This window comes from Gymnoscopelus microlampas (genome assembly GCF_963454915.1).
Source record: "Gymnoscopelus microlampas genome assembly, chromosome: 1".
Classification (NCBI taxonomy): Eukaryota; Metazoa; Chordata; class Actinopteri; order Myctophiformes; family Myctophidae; genus Gymnoscopelus; species Gymnoscopelus microlampas.
In genome coordinates, this window is record NC_139962.1 from 51,402,021 (window position 1) to 51,429,550 (window position 27,530).

Consider the following 27,530-nt stretch of genomic DNA (forward strand, 5'->3'; position numbering starts at 1 on the left):
GGATACCACCACAGCAGAACTGAAGCCATAATGCTGTGTTGCTTTTATACCGTGTATGAGGACGCTCACCGCCACCGCTAAACCTGTTATGCATAGTAGCCATTTAAGTAGCCTTGTGGGTGCGCGTGAAAAATGTACCGGTGTGGAACACCGTGGTACTCCGTGTGGCCCCCATGACACCACTGCTCGCATTTTCCTCAAAATAGAATCACAGGATTCAGGTTGAAAAAGTCAGCAAATTGATCATTTACTGTAAGTGCCTTGCTCAAGGACATCTTGGCATCTGACAGATTTTTATACTGTTGGCTCCTGTCACTGAACATGCATCTTTCTTTCTTTCTGCCCATCTGGCGGCCCCTCAGGGACCAGTCCAACGTGCGGCGGATGCACACAGCCGTGAAGCTGAATGAGGTGATAGTCAACAAGTCCCACGACGCCCGCTTAGTTCTGCTCAACATGCCCGGACCCCCGCGTAACACCGACGGAGATGAAAACTGTATCCTTTGCCACATTTACAGCAAGTATAAACAAATGCAAATGTTTCTGCAACATTGTTTTGGTAGGGCTTAGAGTCGCAAATTCATGTTAATGTGCAATGATGGTGTGTGTCTAAATCGTGTGCCATGGGATAGCCACGTTTTGCTTCCAACCACACATTACACTGCTGATTTCATTAATGAGCAGTAGTGGAAAGTAACTAAGTACATTTACTCATGTACCGTACTTAAGTACAATTTTGAGGTACTTTTACTTTATTGGAGTATTTCCAATTTTGAAAAAAAATGAAATAATCGATCGTTGTGAGCTTGTAGATCTGCATTTTATACATACCTTGTGAAACGGGACATTCTGTATAATGAATACTTTTTTTACATACATTTTGATGCCAATACCTTTGTACTTTTACTCAAGAAATATTTTTTGATTAGCAGACTTTTACTTGTAACGGAGTGTTTCTACATTGCAGTATAACATTTCAGTACTTCTTCCATCACTGTTAATGAGCAATCAAGAGGGGGCATAGTGAAACTAGCCAGCTGGTGAAGGCCAAGTGAAGGCACTGTAAAAGCCTTCATGGTACGTCAGAGACTGTCCTACATAGTTACACACTGTGCTTTTGAGCTACAGTAACATAATAGGGCTGCAACGATCAATTCGTTTCTTAGCAATCACTCTATCAATTACTCGATCGACGAATCAAATAATCAAAATGCATTTTTGTATATATACTGTATCAACAGATCGACGCAAAATAATTCTAAATTATGTTTTATAATTGACTAATTAATGATTGGTGTGATAAAGTTAATGACATTTAATTTGTTTCTTCTCCAAAATTGATTATTTTGATCAAAAGCCAAGCGTACGAGAGCTGCCATTTACGTTGTGGTTCTTCCATAACTTTTGGCTCAGATATGGAGTTCTTGGAGGTGTTGACTGAAGGCCTGGAGAGAGTGCTGCTGGTCAGAGGGGGAGGCCGGGAGGTCATCACTATATACTCTTGACCAACCACAAGCCACTATAAGCGGGTCAATACTTGGCCTCAACTAGACACAATTATGCCACTGGACAGAAAGGGGCAGTGTTCCAGACAGTTGTGGACATGGGGCCAGGACACTTAAAAGTGTATTCCTTTTTTTTTGTAGCATACTGGTGAACAGTAGGGGACATCTGTGACCACACATTTGCCATTCTATACCTTTTTCCCCCCTGAAAAGATGACTTCAAAACCCATTCATTTTATTGTGTGAACCGTCAAACACAATTTCACTTTGTCAGTATTTTCATTGTGGTTCGAAGAAAGACTGTTATCTGTTATCTAGTCACGGGGAGCAATCTTGGCTAGGGCACATGTATAGTTACTGCAACGGTTTTTACACAAGTGGTGCCAAATTTAGAATCTCAAACAGCTCTTGATAGCGCGTTTGTATTTATTTTATTATTTATTTTGTCAGCTTTCCCCAAATGAGAGAGGATGGGAGCACGGGGCTGTAGATAATGAACAAAAGGAATAAAATATGCTCTGTAGGTGGCACAAATTTCATAAAGGTCTGTAAATGTGGATGCCAGAAGTTATCAAGTGATTTAAAAAAAAAAAAAGGTCAATAATTTATGGTTGTTTTGTATCGGGCAGAGTTTTATTGTCGATAGGAAAGAGATTTGTATATGAATATGTGAATTGTTACCTTTGTACAATAGTTATTTTTTGACCGGCTGGAGAAGTACATTCCAGGTCACCATAGAGTATAGGAAACTATATGTTTTGTATGACTCAATAAAACACGGAAGGTTATCAAAATAATCTGAGTTTCTACTCTATCTTTTCTTTTTTTAATTAATCAACTGGAAATGAGACAACGTAAATTACATTACAAGTACATTTTTATTTGGTTAAATACAGGCTTAAAATGCTTAAAGCTTAATTCTCAATGTATACAGTAGATTACAAATGTTGCAAGTGATATTAAACTTTGTAAAATAGAAAGTAACAAACAGAAAAAGATGTGTTTTAAACTCTCCTTCTGTATGTCATAGTTTTTCCACACAAATACAATGGATCCAAAATATACATCCCTCCAATATACCAGTGTACGACAGTGTCGCGTGAATATAGCTACAAACTCAAACTCGCAATGTGAGCTTGTGGATCTGCTATTTTTCAAGCTGCATTTTCTACAGCAGTGTAATTTGACCTATACCTCAATAGTGTCTCATTATCTCCTGCATAGCGGAATAATGTTTTTGCCCCTGTGTTTTTCTAGTTACCCATGCAGCTCTCTACGTGCCAACAACATACAGTACTACTATGGTTTTACTGGGCAGCTCCTACAATAGATGAGTATGTAGCATACTGTACCAGTCTGCATACAAAGCAGAGTGGTGCTGAGAATGGATGCTGTGAAAAAAAGATGCTAAAAAAGAACATTACAGTCAACTTGAAAGGAAACTGCTGTCTCAGCAGCTATGCTGACACATTCATTTCCTGCATGGCCAATGGCACAGAATATTCAATACTTAGTAACTTAATTTAATATCTTTGGCATAAGATTGACCACGAAAACTGTGATCAGCGAGCTGAAGAGTCTGTCCGAGGCTGGCCACTCACAACCCCTGAGGAGAACAAGAAGTAAACATCTCTGTAGTCACAGTTTTATGGCAGTTGGACAAGAAATAGATTGCACCATCATATACGCATCATGCATCATTCATTTGCGGCGACTTCCTCAGTTTTTTGCGTTGCCTTTGATTTGCTGTCACCATGGGCCCCAAGGTAAGTTGTTGTGCTGCATTATTTCACAAGCTAATGTATTAAGGACAAATATTGTCATTTTCTTGTTTTGCTAAGACTTTTAATATAACCCATTTCCCTCACATTAACCACTTGAGCACTATATATTTTGTTGTACATCAAACATCGAAACCAGCCAATTTACAAGCCACAACTTGAGATTGTGGATGGCCTATTTTCTCAGAATGTTCATCTATATTTTCAGCGAATGTTCACCTATGATGCCTTAAAGGGCAATTTGTAACCAATTGATAAAATATCCCTCAGATGATGTGCCATTGATGAGACTAATTCCCGATGGAGCCAAATACCGTGATTGAGTACTATGAATCAATGTGGGTGGGTTATCTGGTGTTCGGTAAAAATATATGTGTGTGTGTGTGTGTGTGTGTGTGTGTGTGTGTGTGTGTGTGTGTGTGTGTGTGTGTGTGTGTGTGTGTGTGTGTGTGTGTGTGTGTGTGTGTGTGTGTGTGTGTGTGTGTGTGTGTGTGTGTGTGTGTGTGTGTGTGTGTGTGTGTATGTGTATATATATATATATACACACATTTCCAATGTGCTATAGCGATGAGTGGTAGGCCGCAAAAATACTAAAATTACAAACTAATAATACGTTCAACAATCACTCCAAATCATACAAGTGCAAACAGGTTGGCAGTCAGCAGCAGAACCAAGGCCCATACGAGCGGACTCATGGGACCAGGAGATCCAGTAGTGGAGACTGAGGAGGTGGCCTTGGCATTCTGCGATCGTCCCTGGTGGGGACGTTTGAGGAGCAGCCTGCAGGGGTTCTGAACCTCCTCCAGGGGTATCTGCACTTCACTAGGCAGGCTCCCAGTCAGATCATCACGCACCTGTATGGGGAAACATTTGACCGTAGTGAAGTTCATTTGTACAGTGGCAGAAAGAAATAAACAAATAAAATGATTAACAAGCAAAAAGATGAGAAAATGTGCCTGCCGATTACATCATTGGTAATTTCAAACAAGATGTTTTTCTTTTTTATAGATTGGCTTTTATTTCAGTGTTAAAGGACGACTTTCAAGCTATCTTCATATAATTGGTCTTCACTAATTAATTGCTCTTATAATCTGGTACCATTTTGGACTGTTCAGAAACCCGCCTACCAGCGATATCATCGATGGGGAATCCAAGCTAATAGAAACTGTAGGCTTTCTATTCCTGGAAAGTTAGCATGCTATAATGGACACCAGTGTTCTCTCGTTAATACAAATCTAATTATAAAAACAAATCTGCCAAACAATGATGTCACTGGTAGGCGGGTCCACAGCGACAGAGACACAGATGGAGCAGATTTTTGTTTTGCCATTTTATCATGAGCATTAGTGAGGACGATAGGTTGAAAATGGGTGAAGTCGTCATTTAACTTTCCAGGAAGAGCAAGGCTGTCGTAGTTTCCATTAGTTTGGAATCCCCATCAATGATGTCATTGCTAATCAAATTTCTCAAAAGGACACAGCGCGAGTAGACAGAAATGGCGCCATCTTATAATGAGCATTAGTGAAGACCAATTATATGATAAGGTTGAAAATGGGTTAATTGTTCCTCCACTGTGTGTCATGTCAAGGGACAAATTGATAATAGGTTCAAGGTTATTTTATTTTGTCTCTGGGGAGAAATATGTCTTGGAGACAAGGAGCAGCTGCACACAATACAATACAATACAAAAAGACACACAGTGACACAATCGGCCTACCCTACAACATAATATATCACCATAATATATCACTGGTCTAAGATCAGACAAATTACTTTAGTTTGAAATAAGATACTAGATTCCTAGGATGGTTACGTTTTTCAAAGCTTCATTCTACTGCGTGGAGCTGTGCCATCATTGTTTATAATCCAGCTCATGACCTGTGTTGCATGGCTCCCAGCCCCCTTTCCTCCACTGCAATATCTAATAACGCAGAATGGCTTCAAGAAAATAACCTTTTAAAAACGTAATGATTCATTTAATTACTGATAAAATATGGCGCTGTACATCCGACCACATAAAATTATTTCACATAAAATCAGTGGTGGAAAAAGTACTCGGATATTTTACTTAAGTAACTGCAATACTGCAATGTAGAAATACTCTGCTACAACAAGTGAAAGTCCGGAAATCAAAATGTACTTGAGTGAAAGTACCAAAAGTAAAAGTACTATAGTGTTTGAAAATAGCAGATCTACAAGCTCACAACGCGTCGCGATGCGGCGCGTTGTGAGCTTGTAGATCGGCTATTTTCAAATAGCCTATGTATAAAATAGGGCTACAGTGGTTAATGTATCTTTTATAATGTAATGATTGACAATTGCAAAGTAACTAGTAACTAAAGTTTTCTAATAATTGTAGTGGAGTAAAAGTACAATATTTGCCTCTGAGATGTAGTGGAGTAGAAGTAAAAGTACTGAAAAATGGAAATACTGCGGTAAAGTAGAAAATACCTAAAAATTGTACTTAAGTATTACAGTACTTGAGTAGATGTACATACAGTAGTTACTTTACACCACTGCATAAAATATGTCAGCGCTCCGGCTTACCCTCTCCACCTCCTCGAACACTCGCAGGAAGTTGCGTCGAAGGACACCAGCCAAGTCGACCTCTGACCAGTTCCTTTGGAGGAGTTCTTGGATCAGGGTGGGATACTTGGACACGTCCTCCAGCCCCAGAGGGAAGCTGCACAGTACCACAGGTCAGTAGGGCTGTCACCATCATAAAATCTTACTTGACGATTAATTGTCACACAAATAATTGCGATTAACGATTTGATTGTGTTTTTGGCATTGAACATTAGAACATATAAATACAAATTACATTGCTGTTTGCCTTTTAGGCTTGGTGAAAAAACGTTGCACAGGACAGATATGACAAATAACTTAAATATACAAAGAAATGACTGACATATTTAATAACGTTCTACTTTCAAATTGTAAAAATAGTAGAAATAACCGAACTACAAGCTCACAAGGCATCGCAAGCTTGTAGATCTGAAAATATATGAACATTTTTCAACATGGAAACGATTATGACGCTAATGCAAAAATAGTTGTGATTATCTCAAATAATTGTGATCATGTGATTCTGTAATAATTGTGACAGGCCCAGAAGTCAGTCAGTTAAAATACATATGGCTAAAAGCTACCCGTTTTAATTAAACCACTCTCACAACAGTTCTGTTTTCTTTATACAGTTTCCTTATAGCTAGCAGTGGTCTGTCTTGTCTTGTCACTGTGTCTCCATATCGTCACTGTCGAGCTGAAACCGTGTGTCCATATTTCATCTTTTTCATAAATTAATGCCCTATTTTTTACTTTGAGGTATGACAGTGTCTCACGAAAGTAATGACAATAAACGATCTACAAGCTGTGAGCTTGTCGGCAGCTTTTTTGAAACATTTTGAAAATGATAAAGACAAATACAATGCTCAAAGTACGGATGCCAGGTTGAAAGTGGTTAAGTGTGTCTGTGGGTTTTATCCAATGAAAAGTAAAAGTAAGTACAGCTATTTGATCCTTTTCCTGAAAAGTAATGGTTTTGGACATACAAGCGACGATGTTTAGGCATTATTTGACAAAAACATACTTAGCAACGCCTTCATAGTCTCCTCCAATTCCTATTGACTCAGCTCCAATCATCTTCTTAATGTGGTCAAAATGGTCTGAAAGACACAATGGAATAACATTAGCAAACCTGTAAAGTCATTAGAAATAAACACATACATAAATCTGACGTACTTAATCATAATTATACATTACATAATGACAGCTGTTAGCCTCACCAGCCACAACTGAGACATTTGCTTGGCCCTCGCAAGCAACAAATCCACTGTACAGATTCACCATGATCAGACCCTGGTTCCTTTTCTGAAACACAAGACAGGAGAATCAAACTGTGTGTGTGTGTGTGTGCGTGTGCGTGTGCGTGTGCGTGTGCGTGTGTGTGTGTGTGTGTGTGTCTCAGAGAGAGAGATGGTAAACAGGAAGAGGAATGTAGATATGTAACAAAACAAGATAAGAACAAGATTAAAAGTCAGCAATGCAGGAGCGATAATCACTGGAAGTTGAATCCGAAATAGGAAGCCAAGCATAACATGTTAAAGCCAAGAAGGGAGGATGTACCGGAGAGGAGGATGGATGTGTGTGACACAACTCCCTGTGCTGACACACAGGGAGTTCAATGAATTACAGTTTCTTTTTTTAGATGTGGACCTCTCACTTATCCACAGCAACTTACAATAATTACTACTTACAAACCCAGACAAAACTAGACTGAATAGTTGCGGGGCGGATTGTTCCCTCTGGTATTTGGCAGCAAATCTTCTGAGCACTAACATACTGTTCCTCTTTCATGACATTGTCCATTGTTTCCTTTTAAGTACAGATATTAAGCTCTGCCTTTGCACCAGATGTATAAAACATTTTTGTCAGCCAGTTATCTTAGCCTAGGCCTCAAAGGCAATCAAGGGCATGGCACCCCCGTACCTTCAGCACATGATCCAACCCTACACCCCGTTGTTGGTCAGTTGCAATTGTGAAGCTAATATAGTCTTAAACACTGACCACTTACAAGCCATCATTCTCTCTATTATTGCACCTCTCTAACGATTTTAGCTTCCATTTCCAAATCGTCAAATTCAAGCGCTGAATCAATCAATGATTTAATTAAACCCCAACTTTCTTCTCACCAGTTCATGCAGTAGCCGGTCAGGAACATTGCGGCTGTGGTTGCAGATGGAGTAGGCAGAGGAGTGGCTGAAGATGACCGGAGCCTTGGAGAGCCTCAGCACGGCACTGGCTGTGTCCCAGGAGCTGTGAGAGAGGTCTACGATCATCCCCAGTCTGTTCATCTCCTCCACCACCGCCTACAACACACAGTCACACACCGTTACTTACACTGTCAAAGGACGGAAGAAAGACATTTCACTCACACTGAGGACATTACAGCATGTACAGACTGGGACACACGTATACGGGTGTGCGGATGCACTCATATGTAGACGGTACACACACACATTGAAAGACCTACAGGCCATAAGTAAATAGAGTGTGTGTGTGTGTGTGTGTGTGTGTGTGTGTGTGTGTGTGTGTGTGTGTGTGTGTGTGTGTGTGTGTGTGTGTGTGTGTGTGTGTGTGTGTGTGTGTGTGTGTGTGTGTCACAGACACTTTACACCACTGACAAGGAGAAAACAATACCAGCCCGGACGCCGCGGCTGGTAAAGCCGTTTAGTCATGTTTGTTCACTAGGAAGTCGTCTCCTGGGTCCTCCTACAACAGACCTACATGTACAACTATTTGTGTATTTTGGCACGACAAAAGTCATCCAAGATCTACAGACAAACCTACAGCAAACAAAAGGACGTTTTGTCACGCTTGAGTCTGTAGCTCAAGTGTGACTAAACATCCTTTTTTAGGTGGTGGCTCCTGTGTGCTCTTGTAACAGACATTCATGAACAAATGTGTGTGTGTGTGTGCGCGCGCGTGCAGTGTGTGCGTGCGTCTTGGGATTACAAAAGTAATCCAAGATCTAAATATTATTGCTGACATATCTGACTTGTTTCCTTGCTTCTTTTTTTCCCAATTCATGTAAAAACATATACAGTACCTGTTCAATATTACCACACAGCAGACCAAGATGAATACAAAAGCATGGCTAAAAGATTGAACTTACCTTACCAAAGTGTGTTAGGCTGTTCTGTCTTTGATAGAACTTATACATAGTTGAGGAGGAGGACTCAGCCCTGTCATGACAAGGAACAGATACAAAACTCTTAAAAATACATTACGATATGGCTTGACGAACATTTACGAACTTAGGTCTCCCTTGTAAAAGATGTGTAAAAGACCCTAAATTGAGAAGTAAAAACTACAGTATTATGTGTATTTCAAATGTGACTATATTCAGAAAATTGGCATAGAAATACACAGGCTGTCTAATAGGTGAATAATGAGATGGGTACTTTCTCATTTCACTCCCTGTGATACTGTGAGCTGCTGAGTGATGGTACCATTTATTTATTGTGCAATATTCTCTTTCACAATGATGCTGTTGTTTTGTGTTATAAATCCCTTTAGATCGGGGTGTTCTCACCCTTCCCTAAATGTACAAAATTCTATCTCAGTTCGGCTGTGAGATGTTTACCAGCTCTAGTCAAGATGATGGAAAGGGAGCCTTTGGTCGACGGGGGCCAGCGGACCACGTCGTCACGCTCATGTCACTATGACTCAACCATAACCATACTGTATAAGGAGTTCCCAATACAGCGACGCCCAAATATGGATTGTGTTGTCTAACCTCAATGTGTCGTCATGGCATCAGGCACAAAAGGGGGCATGCCCATATATGGGCATATACTGATGATATCAGCGACCTCCATATATTGGCATAAAACAGATAAGGACTGACAGATACAGAGATCTCCATATATGGGCATATTGGTCAGCTCTGCAGTGTGTGACGTACTAGGTGTGAGGGTCGTGTAGTGGCCCGAACTCTAGTAATTAACAATGACCATCGTCTTCAGTTTGTTGTGGGAATCTGGTTAATACATGAAATAAACTTTATTTATAAAGGCACTTTTCAAGAACAAAGCGCTTTACTAAAATAAATACAATTCTACAAGCTTAAAGGATAAATGAAGCAGTTCTCACCATAAACTGTAACCCACATCCTTTCAGAGGAATAATAAATGATAATATCAATACTGCATTTTAAATATAAACCTTCTAACCTCTGATCAGTCATACTGTTGTCGACTTTGCCAACCAAGTCTAGTTATTTTCCAACACAACAGCTTGGGAAAATAATTAAATAAATCCATGATACCATAGTGTGCGTACCTGTGTCTTTATGTGCATCTCTATAAATGCATCTGTGTTGAACAATTTTAGTTCTGGACAATTAATGGTCCAGAGTTAAATAGTAAACTAATAGTAAACTATTTTGATCTTGGGTAATGTTATGAGATTACAATAAAGCACAGTGTACAAAATGTATAAACTCTAAACCCCTTACCAGGGTGTATTGCAGTTATGACTGAGGGCCATGGAGCGAACCCCCAGCTGGTAAAACATACGCAGGGTTGGCAGACTGCTGTCGATGGAGTGGCCTCCCTCAATACTCATCAGACATGCTATCTTACGTTTCATCTCAGTGTCTTTCAGTCCTGCAGGGAATGAAATACAGACAGACACACACGCCATCATGAGCGGCAGCACAACACATACTGTACAAGAGCTATTATGTCTGAAAGGCACTTAGACCTCAGTGCTAAGCTTTTATGCTGGCTGTATACTGAAACAAATGAGAAGTTGCTTGAACACGAACTGCAGTCGAACGTGTCGCTGCACACAAATGTGTACCCTCCCACGCGAGTGGTGAGCATAGAAGGAAATGATAGACAGTGAATCTGAACATCACACTTTTGTGCTACTAGTAACATAGCCAATCATGTGATTGTTTTTGACCAGAATGTTTGTAAACAATCAGGTAGATCCGGATAGAATGTCTATGGACGTTTTCACAATATAAAGTAAAGTGTTCAGAACATTTGCTATGTCTAGTTTGTCAACCTGTGGAGCAAGTTCTGTCAGGGAACTCAGTGCAGTTGTTGGTGGCCTACCATTGGACCGCGTCAGCTCCGATTTCATTCTCAGACCGCTCTACTTAAGCGGGAGGTTTGCACTTCTCATCCTGCTTGCTTTTGCTGCACACACACTGTTGCTGCTGTTGCGCTGCTGTTCATTGCTGTTGCTAAAATTGCTGCTCACCCTCCACCACCCCATGCTACCACCTGTTGTTTTGGATCTGCTGTTTATGTATGGGGGATTCGGAGTCCCTATGGTTGGTAGATGCGCTTTATCACAGTACCGAAAAGCAGATCCAATTTGTCGCCGAACCATAATAAATATATTGCTCATTTTATATTCAATAAATATATCTTATCCTTTATGAGTTGTCTTTATCCATTTATGAGTTGTCCTGACAGAAATATGTTTCCATCTTGAAATACAGTATACAGTGGTTAAGTGCACTGTTAAGTGCATCACACATTCTTATGTGTTAAGCTTCATTGATACATTTTCTGTAAATTGGGTTCATACTTTGATGCCGCTTATAGTGAAAATAGCAGATCTACAAGCTCACAACGCGTCATGATGCGACACATGGTGAGTTGGTAGATCAGCTATTTGTTGCCTTTTTTAAATTTTGTACAATTGTTTGACGATTTCCACCTATAATGACTTGCCCAAAATGGGAATGCCAGGTTGAAAGTGGTTAACCAGATTTGCCAAAGACTTCACTCTACTGGAGTCAACGTAAAATGCTGGTCTACTTTACCCTGGGCAGATGTGACCAGCTCTAGGGCCTCGTACTCGGTGCACATGCGTCTGACAACATCTATTTGTTCCAGGGTCAGCCTCACTGCATCCTTCTCCTGGGCCCCACACAGCACATAGACTGCAAACACCTGACAATAGCACAAAACAATCACGTAGGAGAGTGGGGAGCCCAACAGCATGTTGGTAACAGCAATAATAGAATGGAGAAGGACAGTTAACTGACGTGACTGACTTTGTCCTTAACACTGCATTATGCACAGTTCTATATGGAGGACAGACAGAACACTTGTAAACGAAAGAGCCATTACCATTTGAGTGCACGTTTTTAGTATGGGCAGCCCTAGTGGACATTATACCCAGCAAACATGTAATTCACTGTGGTATGATTTTCTAAATCTAGCGGGTAGACACTCTTAACACTTGTAGGTGTTCCACTTTAACGACTTATATACTTTGTTGTATGACAAACAGCAAAACATAGACGATCTACAAGCTCACAGCGTGACATGTCGCATCACAATATGCCTGTAGATCCACTATTTCCGTGGTTAAGGTGTGTGATTATGTGTTTTTAGGAGCATGGTCAGTTACCACCTATGCCAGTGTATTGCCAACCTTCAAGTAACAAAAAAAACAAAAACCGAAGAAGAATGTTGTATGTCTGTGCCTGTTCCCACAAACACAGCAATCTACTGTATTAATTTGTTAATGTTCAATCATACACGGGCGCCTACCAAATCTTTACACCTTTTTCCTTCATTACCTTCATTGTATTTCAACAAATGATTAACCTATACTGGGTGCCACCATATGAAATTCTGTTTAATGGTTCAAACCAGGCGGCAAGGAATCTCCGCTGGAATTGAAGCTCACTTCAGGGGTTCTCTTTCAGCCTGCTGTTCCTATTAATGGCCCAGCAGATGTCGCTAGTTCACCTTCTACCGGTCGCAATACATTATAATCTCAATATAAGTCAATGAGGTTTTGTGCAAACTTTATACTTGATTTAATAACCTTAGTAAACCTTTTCATAAACATTTCATGTTTTCGCTAGTTTAAAGTCTTTTTTAAATCATGATCATGAGATGCGTTTAGTGAATTATGGTCCCATTCATTTTGTAATTAATTATAAAGTAGGGTATATTTCTAGGGATTCTACTGGTTCTACAGAGTGAAGAAACCAATGGCATCACTTTGTCCATTCTTTTTACAGTCCATCATTCAAACAAACAAACAAACAAACAAACAAAAACATTCTGAGCCTACTTTCTGAGCAAATCTGCCCTGGGGCATAGTCTTGTGGCAAGAGTGAAAGATAAATGACATTACCTGAGCCTGAACGTGCCCTGCTTGGAGGCGGCTGATATCTGTGGCCAATTTGCTGACATTATGAAGGTCAATTTGACTCAGACGATTGTCATATTGGATCCTCAACTGCAGGGCAAGGTCATTATGACTGACAGGTGGAAAGACAGACAGACATACAGACAGACAGACAGACAGACAGACAGACAGACAGACAGACAGACAGACAGACAGACAGACAGACAGACAGACAGACAGACAGAAAAAGGGCATTTACAAGAAGATTATTTCAACATCTGTCAATGATTGCTGTAAACACTGTGTGAGCTGCTTAATTTGTGTGGGTATAAGGACACTCTCACTAATAACTACTTGTTTTGAAAGGAGAATGTGGATGTGTAATTGTCCGACCGGCCAGACTAAGTAATAATATTATAATTTGTGGCACATACAACATGGTCATGCACTGAATTATAATACTGGTAATAGTACTGGAAACTATTAGGCCTAATATGTTTAGAATTACATGCACAAGTTAATAGACTATAATATAGATATAGCTTGGTTTACCCATCAATAAGGGGAAATTTGGACATTAGGTCTTGCACTCTGTCTCGGATAGAATATCCAGATATTGTGCCACTCAGGAAGCAAAGCATCATTAACAGGATCATCATGAAGCAAGCCACAACAACCACAAGTCATCCGGTGAAGACACTTTATATAGAAAGTGATGGCGTCAGTTCATCTGAATCAGAGGAGAAAAAAACATTCATTTAATAGCTACACTTTTAAAAATATATTTCATATAAAATAAAAAACACTTTAATACATTTCATATAAAGAGGCAATATGCACCACATGTTGGCTAAGCAAAAATTCAAAAGAAACAAGAAATATCAAGCAACCTAAAAAGCCATTTCAAAAAGCCATTATATTTGGAGCAGATTATTTCTAACAAAATGAATGCCCTCTTGCTCTTGACACCAAATCAATGATTGAAACTATTCCCAGTGGTACCATATGAACAGCAAAACGTCTCAAGTTAACAGTATCCTACAAACAAAGTATGGCTTGAGCAGCACAGATACTGTTAGTGGTGGATAGTAACGTACATTTACTCAAGTATTTGTACAATTTTAAGGTAGCCTACTTTTTTTTGTTTTGTTTTTACTTTACTGTAGTATTTCCAATTTTCAATCATTTTACTTCTACTCCACTAGATCTCACAGGCAAATATTGTACGTTTTCCGTTTGTTTCATTCTATAATAAATGTATGTATTTACTATAATAGGAAAACAAGCAATGCTAAGATGAGAGAGGCTGTTTAATTTTCCATGACATATTATCAGAGGCTACATGTTGAAAATAACTGTGACTGATGAGAACAGAATGTAGCCTACTTTTCACGATAAAACACAATTAATAAACAGAAAACAAATTGTATCCAATTGCACCCGCAGTGGTCGCACGCACCAACCTTATTTTCTCCACAGCAATGTACGTGTGTTGTCAGCGTCGCAGTATTCGATAGCTCGCCGCCTCACACAGTTGGTTGTAACCTGTAGAAGGCAGAACTCCCTCTAAAGATATATGGGCCAGGCTAGCTGTAGAATACAACTCTCGTAGACGTATTCATGATTCTGACGTTTTCAATCTACTGGAGTTGTAGGGTTCATCCCCCATGGACACAGGGACTTTCAGCACTATACCCGTAGACACTCCAAACATGTACAAATTGAAGAAAAGAAACGGTGCTTATCGCCACGCTCCAAATGTTAACTTTCTCTACGGGGTAGTATTTTAATGTAATAATTCATATCTTTCAATAAAGAAGTGTTTTAATGCCGTCTGTGGCCGATTCTGTCGGAAGTTCCCAATGGGCGGTAGTGACGGGCCCATCAGGTGAAACTCGGAATTACACTCAATGTAAACAGGAAGTAAACGAGGGTGAAAAAATGGCGTTCGGCCACAAACGGCATTAAAACACTTATTTATTGAAAGATATGGATTATTACATTAAACTACTACCCCGTAGAGAAAGTTAACATTTGGGGCATGGCGGTAAGCACCATTTTTTTCAATTTGTACATGTTTGGAGTGTCTACGGGGTATAATGCTGAAAGTCCCTGTGTCCATGGGGGATGCACCCTACAACTCTCGTAGATTGAAAACGTCAGACCTACATCTGAGAGTTGTATTCTGCAGCTATAGGGCCAGGCCAATGGTTGTAACCGATGGTTGAAAAGTGTAGGCTATTTGCGTGCAGATTGCAATACTGACATCTATTGGCTCAGCTGGGACAGGTTGGACACGCAGTGAATGACCTAGCCTTGGATCAAGACCAATCAATAGATTTATTGATAAATATATTTATTTAATCGAGTCTGACTTTTACTTTCTTATCTATGATAGTCTTGGGCTGCACCCCCCAACTGTCACTGGACATCCGCGCGGAAAGCCCGTACTTCTCCTCACATGTACAAAACAATCATATAAAGTGCTGACCCTGTAGCCCCGGATATTAACTCGCCATTAGGAACCCGTGTGCAATGTATTAGTCCGTATTTTTCAATAGACATGGTGTTTCAATCCCGTCTGTGTCGGATTCTGTCGGAAGTTCCCTGTATTCCTTGATGGGCGATATTGACGGTGAAAGCCGGTATTACACTCAATGTAAACCGGAAGTAAACTAGGGGGAAAATGGCGTTCGGCACAGACGGGATTAAAACACTATCTATTGAAAAACATGGACTAATACAGTGCACAAAGATTCCGAATGCCGAGTTAACATTTGGGGCAACAGGGTATGCATCTTATATTTTGTATTTGTACATTAACTGGTGAAAGTGCAGGTCGCACTGGCTAGCCAAGATATAAAAATGTAAACATCGATAGATCCAAGGCTATAAATGACCAATGGTTTGCTAACTCAAAGAAGTAAAAAGTGTAATACAAAAACACAAAGCGGTAGATTTAAATAAATGAATGGCACGCACTTAACACGTAAATCCCCATAATAGCCATTCTATAAATAACTAGAAGATCAATCAGTGCTGGAAGAAGTACTGACATTTTTTACTTAAGTAAAAATATCAATACCACAATGTAGAAATACTCTGTTAAGTGAAAGTCCGGTGTTAAAAACTTACTTGAGTAAGAGTACAAAAGTATTGGCATCAAAATATACTTAAAGTACCAAAAGTATATATTTTATATATTTTCGTCTGAGATGTAGTGGAGTAGAAGTAAAAGTATTGAACATTGGAAATACTAAAGTCAAAAAAATACTAAATACTAAAGTAAAGAATACATCAACATTTTACTTAAGTACAGTACTTGAGTAATGTACTTAGTTACTTTACACCACTGATAATAGCCAATTCCATTAATAACTAGAAGATCAATACACATTAAATGAATGCGCCCCACTGGGAAATGATACCTCCAGGGACCATGGTCCAACCCAGGAGGACGCTGCAGTAGGCCTACAGCCCCACCTGGGGTTGTGCTGGGTTTCTGAAGTTCAGAGTGGTGTGGTGTACAGTAAGTAAGTACATTTACTCAAGTACTGTACTTAAGTACAGTTTTGTACTTTACTGGAGTATTTCCAATTTTTAGTACATTTACTTCTACTCCACTACATCTCAGAGGCAATTAGGCAAATATTGTACTTTTACTCCACTACAATTATTTGACAACTTTAGTTACTAGTTACTTTGTAGATTTTGATTATCATTACAAAACATACATTAACCACTTCAGCCCTATATACATTTCGGCCATTTGAAAATAGCTGATCTACAAGCTCACAACGCATTGTGAGCTTGTAGATCTGCTATTTAAAAAATAATAATCTGACTGATACATACTCAACAGTTTTTCTCTTATGCCACTCAGGTTGAGTGCATCGCTGCATGTCTGGCTGTCATCTCAGAGAAGATGTCTTCCCAGTTCTCACCACCTCAAGCTCGGCGCAGAACAGATGAGACAGAGCTTCTCTTTTTCCCAGGTAAGTCCTGCCGCCCTGCAAGATCTCACTATTTACATCGTGGTTGGTGGCTTCTGTTCCAACTGCCAAGAGCCTGGGTGCTGTCATGGAGTCCTGGACAGTCAGCTGTCCTTCAAGGCACGCAGTGCAGCGATCACTCTATAATAGCCGAAGGATGTTCCTCACCCAGGAGTCTGCCCAGCTCCTTATCCAGCCCTCAGTCATCTCAAAGCCTACTAAAACTCCCTCCAAATGATCCAGAGTGCCACAACACGTCTGGTCTTCAACCAGCCAAACCTTTCCTGTCTCCTGTCTCCTGTCTAAATCTTAATTGTAAATTGGTCCTACTAGACCAGAAGTCAGGGACACGAAAGGTGCCAAAATCTCTTTGGCACCATTTTGTTTGTAGGGTCCATATAAGTACTTTGAAACATGATAGCCTTTTCAAATGAGTAGCTTTAATACTTTTTTAGGATATTCATTTTTTGCCATTATCTCCCCACATTATCTGCACAGTAGTGCTGTACCTGGCCTATAGACCCGTTCACAATTTGGTGGTAGGAGAATTTCTCACTTGAACAATGGGTACCTAGACTAGCCTGATTATCAGCCTGAAGCTGCGAGGAGCTTCAGTCTGAAATTGTCTGCAATGTCCGCGATTACCAGGGGGAGGGGATTCAAATTTCCCTAAACCAATCACAAGAGATCCACGGATCCTCCCACATCTAACGTCATCGCACAGCTTGTTTTAGCAGATATTCGCTGATTGGCTTGTCGTTAGACCACCCCCACCTCCGACTCTGATTTGTCAGGTATTTCTTCGATCGTGAAAAGCCATAGGCTGACATTGGAACCAGGCTATACCTAGACATGAAAAATCACAGAGGTGCTCGTCCGCCATAGTGCCACGAATGGCGCAATGGCCAAATCAAATATGCCTGCCATCGGCTATGATGAAAATCCAACATCTTTGTTCCTGAGTGTATATATGTTACAGGGAGATTGGAGAACCAGGGAGATTGTAGAAGGCGCGCTCGTTTTTACCACCCACCCAGCAATTCTGTAGAAACAACACTAGAGGGAGCCACGAGCCAGGCTTGTGCACAAACATATGGCCGCGACCACACACACACACACACACACACACACACACGCACACGCGCACGCGCTCATGCTTTCAATTTAGAAAAAACACCAGAGGGAGGCTCAGGAGCCACGAGCCAGGCTTCCCAACTAAAGTGCACATATGGCTGCGACCACACACACACACGCACGCACACGTGCACGCGCTCATGCTTTCAATTTGGTTTATTGAAAGCAGGACTGTTAAGATACTTTTATTGTGTTCTGGCTTTTGTTTTAGTTTCTCCCTGACACACACACACACACACACACACACACACACACACACACACACACACACACACACACACACACACACACACACACACACACACAGTGATCCATGAAAAGAACTATTCTGTCCCTATCGGTTTACAACTCGGACGGCGCTGAGTCGACAAGCAGTGCATCGGCCGGTCAGTGCGGGCACTCGCGCCTGGAGGCTCTCCTCGGAGGAGGAGAAGGAGGACAGTTTATTACGCAAGGCTCGTGAGGAGGAGGAGCCTCGCGTAATAAACCCCCGCCGCGTCCTCCTTCTCCTCCTCCTCGCGAGCCTCGCTAATAAACCCTGTCTCGAAAAGCCCCGCCTCGCCCCGAAGCCCCGTGCCTAAAAACGAGCGCTCTGTCTTCAATCTCCCTGGTTCTCCAATCACCCTGTGACATAAACACATGCAATACCTCCATTTTGACTAATTGTGGGGTGGGGAATTCATTTCTGATATTGTTATGACCACTTTGGGTGATGTTGACCTTGAAAGGTCCTTGGCCATAACTTGGCCATTGTTAGGACTAAAAACAGGTGCAACTAGAAAAAGTGCTCCTCGGAGCACAGGTCTCCGCCAGGTCAGGTAGGTTATTGTGGGGCAGCAATGTTCGGAATATGAAAAATCGGATGGAACCATCTTGATCACTTGACTATAGAGACAATGGGTACCGATTTGCATGATGTTTGAATTTGTAGGAGTAATATAAAAAAGAAAAGTGTTGCAAAATCGGCCTCCTGGTGGCGCTATAATAGGGCAATGTTAAAAGGGTGGCATTTGTTCTTCAACGTAGTGTGAATGTGCATGCAAAGTGTCAATGCAATCGGACGCTGGATTCATGATTTGTGGCATGTTTTTCACTCCTGCAAACTTTAGATGTCAATGTTAGCCAATCAGGATGGAATATGAAAAATTAAACAGATCCATCTTGATCACATGACTATAGAGATCATGTGTACCGATTTGCGTGAAATTTGGATACATTCTGAAGGCTTAATATCAAAAAATGTGTTTTACATAAGTCGGCCTCCTGGTGGCGTTATGAAAGGCAAATGTGAAAAATGCAGGGCAGTTGTTTTTCCTTGGCCTCTAGGGGTGTGCGTGCAAAGTTTCACGCAGATCGGTGCAGTTATAGTTAAAAACACAAATTGGCCTTTTATAGCGCCACCATGAGGCTGATTTGAAAATGTTCAAGTGGCATTTCTTCCTCGGCCTAGTGGGAATGTACGTGTCCAATCTCACGGAAATCGCAAGCTGCGTTCATGATTTGAGGAATTTTGTTGAAAACGGAGCAATACTGCAAACTTTGGAAGCCAACCTTAGCCAATCAGGATGGAATATGGGAAATTGGACAGATCCGTGTTGATCACATGACTATAGAGATACTGTGTACGGATTTGCGTGATGTTTGGATAAAATCTGTAGGAGTACTGTCAAAAAATGTGTTTTGCAAAAAGCGGCCTCCTGGTGGCGCTATAAAAGGCCCATTTGAAAAATTTGGGGCAGAGGTTCTGCTCTGGCATCCAGGGAGTGTGTGTGCACAGTTTCGCTGCGATCAAGCCAACGGTGCCAGAGATTAGCTGTACACAAAATGACAGAATGACGGACGGACGGACGGACAGGGGGTAAAACATACTCTCTCGCCATGCCTTACGGCCTGGCGGAGACAATAAGACTAATTCAACTAATTCTGACATTTATGATTCCGTTCTGATATTGTTTTGACCATTAAGGAGCATCTTGTCATTGAAATATCAAAGTCAATGTCATTTTTCAATAACTCAGTTACTCAATAATTGTGTTCTTCACAATCACTTTCATTGTATTTTTTTCAATAATGATTTGTTTTATTTATAACAAAAGACATACACATGAGACATATACAATTATAAATATCCCCTTTAACTTTTATTTTAAAATGAGAAAATAAGAGTCATATAGACCTACAAAATGAAATACAAATAAACCCATAACACAAAATCAAACTAGAAAAAAGTGCTCCTCGGAGCTCAAGTCTCCGACAGGTCAGGTAGGTTATTATGGCCTCCTGGTAGCGCTATAACAGGCCAATGTGAAAAGGAGGGCATTTCTTCCTTGGCAAAGTGGGAATCTATGCAGAAAATTTAATGGAAATCGCATGCTGCGTTCAGGATTTGAGGCATTTTGTTAAAAACAAACCAATCCTGCAAACTTTGGCAGGTGTGTGTTTATGACGAGGAGCACCCACGGGATCGGTGTTTACGACATCATGTGTGTGTGTTGTGCCTTGGGATATTTAGCTATGCACACTTCTCTGGGGCATGAGATGATCTGTTTACTGGGTTGTAAAAAGAACAGGAGCACTCAAAAAATGTGGAGGAGAGGATAAAAAGTTAATATGCAGATTATTATATAAAGCACGAGAACTGAACCCGATCACTCCCTGATGAAGACCATGAGACTTGTGTGACGGCTTAAAGTCCACCTACACCACAGATGGACTTTTGGTCAAATTTACCTTTTTTTTCCTGCGTTATCATTGGCCACTGTCTCCCCTCGGGGCTCCACACGTCCTAACACCTTCTTCCCCACGCAGCGGGGATACCATAGTCTTATAAATATCATTTCAATCCCACTCACATCTCACAGGTATACTATGCTTCATTTGGCTTAGAGACAGAAAACTAAATCTGATATATAACTTCAGTTACACGTATCAACTTTTCAAAAAACAAAAAATACAAACATATACTGTACCACACACTGTAGGCCTACAGTAGTAGTCACTACAACACTCACTTCTACTTATGTCACAGGAGCAATCCATATGAATTCAACAGTTAAAGCATTATTCCTTTTCACATTGGCAAAGTAATCACCGAAAATCATTATTCAATATACCAACAGTCACACAAAAGTTCTACATCCAGTCCAGTGCTTTTCTATTCCGTACATACAACATACCATCATGTCAACAAAATCCCTCAATACAACAGTCACAACAGGACTCCTAAAATAATGCTATACTATGGTATAATGAAAACATGGCATCTGTCTACCTAACATGCTATCTAAATTACATTTTAGCCTTTGCATAATCTGCAAGGTCATCAAGGCTAGGGCAAGTGCTACAGGCTTTTTAGACAAGTATACGTACAACCCATACAGTAAACAGATCCCGTCATGCCCCAGAGAAGTGTACATAGTTAATATCACAAGGTATAACACACCTGAGGTCATAGGCGCCGATGCTGTGGGTGCTCCTTGTCATAAACACACACCTGAGGTGGTGCTCAGGGGTGCACTGGGCGCTTCGCGTGACACCACGGCGTTCTGCCAGTTTTCTGAACAAACATATGTTGCTACCAGTGGTGTAAAGTAACTAAGTACATTTACTCAAGTACTGTACTTAAATACACTTTGGAATTTACTTTACTGGAGTATTTCCAATTTGCAGTACTTTTACTTCTACTCAAGGGCAAATGTTGTACTTTTACTCGACTACAATTTTATGAAAACTTTAGTTACTAGTTACTTTGTAGATTTTGATTATTATTACAAAACATACAGTAACCACTTCAACCCACATTTCGGCCATTTGATAATAGCCGATCTACAAGCTCGATCTACAAGCTACGACATCATGTGTGTGTGTTGTGCCTTGGGATATTTAGCTATGCACACTTCTCTGGGGCATGAGATGATCTGTTTACTGGGTTGTAAAAAGAACAGGAGCACTCAAAAAATGTGTAGGAGAGGATAAAAAGTTAATATGCAGATTATTATATAAAGCGCGAGAACTGAACCCGATCACTCCCTGATGAAGACCATGACACTTTTGTGGCGGCTTAAAGTCCACCTACACCACAGATTGACTTTTGGTCAAATTGACCTTTTTTTTCGTGCGTTATCATTGGCCACTGTCTCCCCTCGGGGCTCCACACGTCCTAACACCTTCTTCCCCACGCAGCGGAGATACCATCCCACTCACATCTCACAGGTATACTACGCTTCATTTGAAGCGTAGTATACGTTTAGTATACGTTGTCAAAAAACAAAAAATACAAACATATACCACACACTGTAGGCCTGCTGTAGTAGTCACTACAACACTCACTTCTACTGTACAGTATGTCACAGGAGCAATCCATATGAATTCAACAGTTAAAGCATTATTCCTTTTCACATTGGCAAAGTAATCACTGAAAAGCATTATTCAATATATCAACAGTCACACAAAAGTTCTACATCCAGTCCAGCGCTTTTCTATTCCGTACACACAACATACCATCATGTCAACAAAATGTTTCCCTCAATACAACAGTCACAACAGGATCCCTAAAATAATGCTATACTATGGTATTATGAAAACATGGCATCTGTCTACCTAACATGCTATCTAAATTACATTTTAGCCTTTGCATAATCTGCAAGTTCATCAAGGCTAGGGCAAGTGCTACAGGCTTTTTAGACAAGTATACGTACAACCCATACAGTAAACAGATCCCGTCATGCCCCAGAGAAGTGTACGTAGTTAATATCACAAGGTATAACACACCTGAGGTCATAGGCGCCGATGCTGTGGGTGCTCCTTGTCATAAACACCCACCTGAGGTGGTGCTCAGGGGTGCACTGGGCGCTTCGCGTGACACCACGGCATTCCGCCAGTTTTCTGAACAAACATATGTTGCTACCAGTGGTGTAAAGTAACTAAGTACATTTACTCAAGTACTGTACTTAAATACACTTTTGAGGATTTTTTACTTTACTGGAGTATTTCCAATTTGCAGTACTTTTACTTCTACTCAGGGGCAAATGTTGTACTTTTACTCGACTACAATTTTATGAAAACTTTAGTTACTAGTTACTTTGTAGATTTTGATTATTATTACAAAACATACATTAACCACTTCAACCCACATTTCGGCCATTTGAAAATAGCCGATCTACAAGCTCGATCTACAAGCTCACAATGCGTCGCTTCGTGACGCATTGTGAGCTTGTAGATCGGCATTCCTGTACAGTAGGCTACCCTTTGATTGTTTGTTATTCTGAAGGAAATGTGTTCAAACGCAACAGATTATTGAGAAAACTTACGCACGCTGCATGCGTTCAATGCTCAAATGGTAATAGGTAATTCATGTATTTGTGCAAGATGACCCAGCTGTAAAAGGTGTATATTACTAATTATGTTCAATCCAAAATATCATGCTGTAAGTGTTAGGCTGCATTTACACACCTGCTTGTCATTAATGCTTAAAAATATCTATGACCCTTATTTTGATCAGATGTCCGATACATTTTAATCATGCCGGACATTGGGGCCGGCCACCAAAAATCCTAGCGCGACCTCTTATTATCTGATTATGTGATTTTTGGACAGAATCTGAAGGAGTAAGAGCAAAAGAATTGTTTTACAAAACTCAGTCTCCTGGTGGCGCTCTAAAAGGCATATGTGAAAAATGCTAAAGCGTTCACATCTCAATAAAATGAGAAACCACATCTGAGCCACTGTCTTGCAATCTTTATTTTGAAGTGCCGCTTTCTTCCACTTAGGTGGTTTTCTTTTGGATTGTAGACATGCCATTTGCTGAATGTTCGCCCCAGAATAGGCATGCTAGGGTTCATGTGGTTAAATAAGTGAATGAAAGAGATTGAATAATGTTTTTTTCCCCTCTGTATGACATGTTCTATTCAAAAAAAGTTAGAGATTTTTTTCATTCTTTGGAACTATGGTTGGTGTCATTGAAGGCTGATAACTGGGACTAAGCTACTACTTGGGAAGGGCTATCATGTTGAAATAACTCTGGCCTGGGCCCATGGACTATGTCTTGTGGTGGACATTTTGGTCAAAATTAAAATTTTGACATGGACAAAATGAGTGGACAATAATATTACCACTTACCAGAAACACATAAAGAGCTAACCCCTAATCATATATAACAGGTATGTAACTCTGAGAGTGTACAAATGTAACCAAATGGACCCTCACGGGTCCATTTGGTTCCATTTAACTCTCAGAGTTAAGGTGGTCCTTGCAAATAAAACATTTGAGAACCAAGAGTACTAGTAGGACTCCTAATGTGCCATACATAGATAGTGTCATAGTAAATCAGAGTCATACATATTCTGAAGAAAACCTGTCTTGTGATCAAAATAAGAACATTATAATGGTGTGTAAATCAAATATTTGCCACGGACAAGACCAAGTCTTTGCCACAGACACATTTGTCAGAATCAGGGTGACCCTCATCAAGTACCTGAAGCAAAGAAATACCTGTATCGAGAGTAAATTTGACCAAAAAAAAAAAGTCACATCCTGTTTAATATCTTTGCGGCAGCCCCTACTCAGGAACGATGCCGGACAGTTCTCGAGATACGTGAACTAAAGGCACGCACACATGCACGGCACACGCACACATGATGTCCTTTTTTTGCTTTACGTTATTCGCTAACTGTTTGGGTGAGCTATAGCTCACTTACGTTTATAAGATTTTGTTGTGTACCCCTTTTAGGATGTCTTAGGATCACCCAAGGGACATTTGGTCAAGGCATCTCCCCCAACAACAACTGGATATGGTAATTCACACCTTTATTTCATCTAGACTTGACTACTGTAACTCCTTGTATACTGGCATTGAGCAGTCATCACTCAGGCGGCTGCAGCTGGTCCAAAATGCAACTGCTTGCCTCCTCACTGGCACAAAAAGAATTACACTAGTCCTGTCCTGGTGCCGTGTCATTGTTCCGATGGTGTATTATTCCGACGCGTTGGTCCGACTTGCCCCATTTTTAAGGCTCTTTCATTGGTTTTAAAATCTTTATGGGCTCTCTCTTTGAGGTTCTGATGCTGGTCGTTAGAAGTAGCAAGAACAAGAAGAGCAGGGGTGACCGTAAATTTGCAGCCATGGCCGGTTTTAAGGCTCTGGAATAGCCTGCCCCTCAGATCTACTCAGTTCATCGAGGTTTTTAAATCCTTACTCAAAACCCACTTATTCTCCCTGGCTTTTAATCGCATTTGAGCAGCCTATCTAATTTATTTTTTACTGTATATTTTTTGTGTTAGTGGGTGCATGTGTACATATACAGCACATGCATATGTTGTTGATGCTCTGTTTTTAGCGGCGCTAGCCGCTCTATACCTTTAGGTATAGAGCGGATCCTGCTCTATACCTGACTTTGTCCGTGTGCGTACGTCAACGTTCTGATTGGTCAGGTGCGTCAACAAAGTGATTGGTCAAGCTTCACATGACACGTGGCTATAAACACATTATAAACACATATCGATGACAAAATGTATCAAAGGCGCCGCTACCTTCACACGGGGTGTGATTTTTATCTTACACAGCACTTTGGTCACTGATGGTTGTTTGAAATGTGCTTTGTAAACAAAGTTTGATTTGATTTGTGCCAAATGTAGTTTTTATGGGATTCTTTATGCGTCTTTTGAGTCAACCCCAAGTTAAGACGGACATTTTGAATTTTGTCAACTAGGCTGATGCCCGTTGAGAACGATGCCCTTTGGGAATATGTCCCACTCTGGTTATGCAATACCTGTTGTACCCGTTGTCACAGTGAGGTACATAGTAGTTGGAGGCCAGTCTATGACGTCAGTGCTATGACAGCTGTTTACTCCTATCATCATGATGAGGTCTCAATGAGTCATCCGTGGCCAAACAAGGAGCCACATCCATCCTGTCCATTATTAGGCCAGTCTATGACATCATGTTGATGACATTAGGGATCTCCATATATGAGGATTTATGATATTTCATGGGCACGGCACTCCCTTGGGTCCCCAGCGGCACGTGCTGAGTTTGAATCCGAACGGTTGGTTCTCGAGATCAGAGCTCTACGTCACGTGAAGCTTAGCCAATCAAATCCAGATGTTACGTTTGTGACATTTATCGGCCAATCAAATCCAAATGTTTTTGACGTCTACCCACCGTCCAGACATTTCTTTTAAATATATAAGATGGATGACACATTTCTTGTTTTAGATTTTTTTGGGACACCCCTTCTAGGATGTCTTTAAGATCACCCAAGAGACATTTGTGGCAATGTTTTTGTTTCAATTTGTATTATAAGAAATGAATGCACTTGATACACAACACTAATTATATGACGTATCGATAAAGACAGGTCCATTATCTCCAAATTTGGGCACAGTGTCAGCCTGATCTGAGCCCCATTGACTTAAATTATTATCTTCAGGCGGACGAGGTGAAGATTACGGTAGGGTTTTGCACCACACATAGTATTACTACTCCTACAGATTTAGTTAACAGCTCACACAAATGGGTTCACATAATCTCTGGTCATGTGATGAACATGTATCATTCATATGAAATGAAAGTTCAATATTAAAACAATCAGTGGAGGTACTAAGTTAGCCTACTGGTAGTGTGCACAAGACATTTAACAAGGATTGGTACAGTGGTTTGCAACATAGATTAGCCCTGGACAAACATCTTATAGACAGATGGCTAGCCTGTTTCGGAGCTATGCCCTAAAAAAAGACGGGGTCTAATAATGCCGTGGCTACCTTGTGGATCTCGGGGTTTCCTGGGCCAGTCTGATGTCAGTCATCTCATCTATGACGTATCTATGACATATGACTCCTTATTTGGGAAAGGTTGACATCAGTCACATCTGATGTAATGATTACTCCATATATGGGCAAGGTTTTAGCCTGATCCAAGACCCATTGACTGCCATTATAAATTTAAAGTTAAATATTTAAAAAAATATGTGGAACAAAATGCAAGGAGGTACTGTGTTCCCTTGCCCTACTAGCAGTGCGCACAAGACATTTTGCGCTGATCAGTCCAATGGTAACAAGATTAAATGTATGTACGCATGCACATACAGACGGAGACACGCACACACAAAAACAAACAGACCCTCTTAGACGACTCTGCCCCTCCTACAGAGCCACGGCGTAAAAAAAAAGTTGCAGGATTTGAAAATTATTCAGGGATGTCAGTCCCTTCCTTGAATTCCTTGACTTACTGGCAGTGTGCAGTGTGCACCAGCCTTTTTTACGCTGATAAATGTAGTGGTTTGCGATTATCCATGGACACACACGTGCGGGCGCGACAACACAATCTCCTCCTTCTATCGGCCTTGTGGAGATGAAAATATAGAATGAAAGGAAAACCGAACAGGATCTAAAAACGTTCCTGTGCAGTCAGTGTACTTTTAGGCCATTCTGTACATTTAGGTTGAGCTGGCCCC

At 40.7% G+C, this 27,530-nt stretch overlaps 2 protein-coding genes across 2 annotated transcripts in view; one reads left to right on the forward strand and one right to left on the reverse strand.

Moving 5' to 3' along the window:
• slc12a4 (solute carrier family 12 member 4) overlaps positions 1–2,296 on the forward strand; it is a 39,841-nt gene extending 37,545 nt beyond the window's left edge. The window contains exons 23-24 of the mRNA XM_084072437.1: positions 363–496; positions 1,414–2,296. Of these exons, the coding sequence (XP_083928563.1) occupies positions 363–496; positions 1,414–1,505 (226 nt within the window). The 3' untranslated portion in view covers positions 1,506–2,296. The remainder of the gene's footprint in view (positions 1–362; positions 497–1,413) is intronic.
• Positions 2,297–2,378: 82 nt separating this feature from the next.
• On the reverse strand, positions 2,379–14,526 carry dpep2 (dipeptidase 2). The gene is made up of 12 exons (XM_084073196.1): positions 14,419–14,526; positions 13,508–13,685; positions 12,962–13,088; positions 11,631–11,760; positions 10,305–10,455; positions 8,961–9,030; positions 7,978–8,154; positions 7,072–7,156; positions 6,876–6,951; positions 5,834–5,969; positions 3,925–4,140; positions 2,379–3,111 (listed from the first exon to the last, which is right to left on the reverse strand). Exons 2-12 carry the CDS (start codon positions 13,612–13,614, stop codon positions 3,103–3,105), a joined length of 1,284 nt encoding a protein of 427 aa, XP_083929322.1. The 5' UTR covers positions 13,615–13,685; positions 14,419–14,526; the 3' UTR covers positions 2,379–3,102.
• Positions 14,527–27,530: the final 13,004 nt, after the last annotated feature.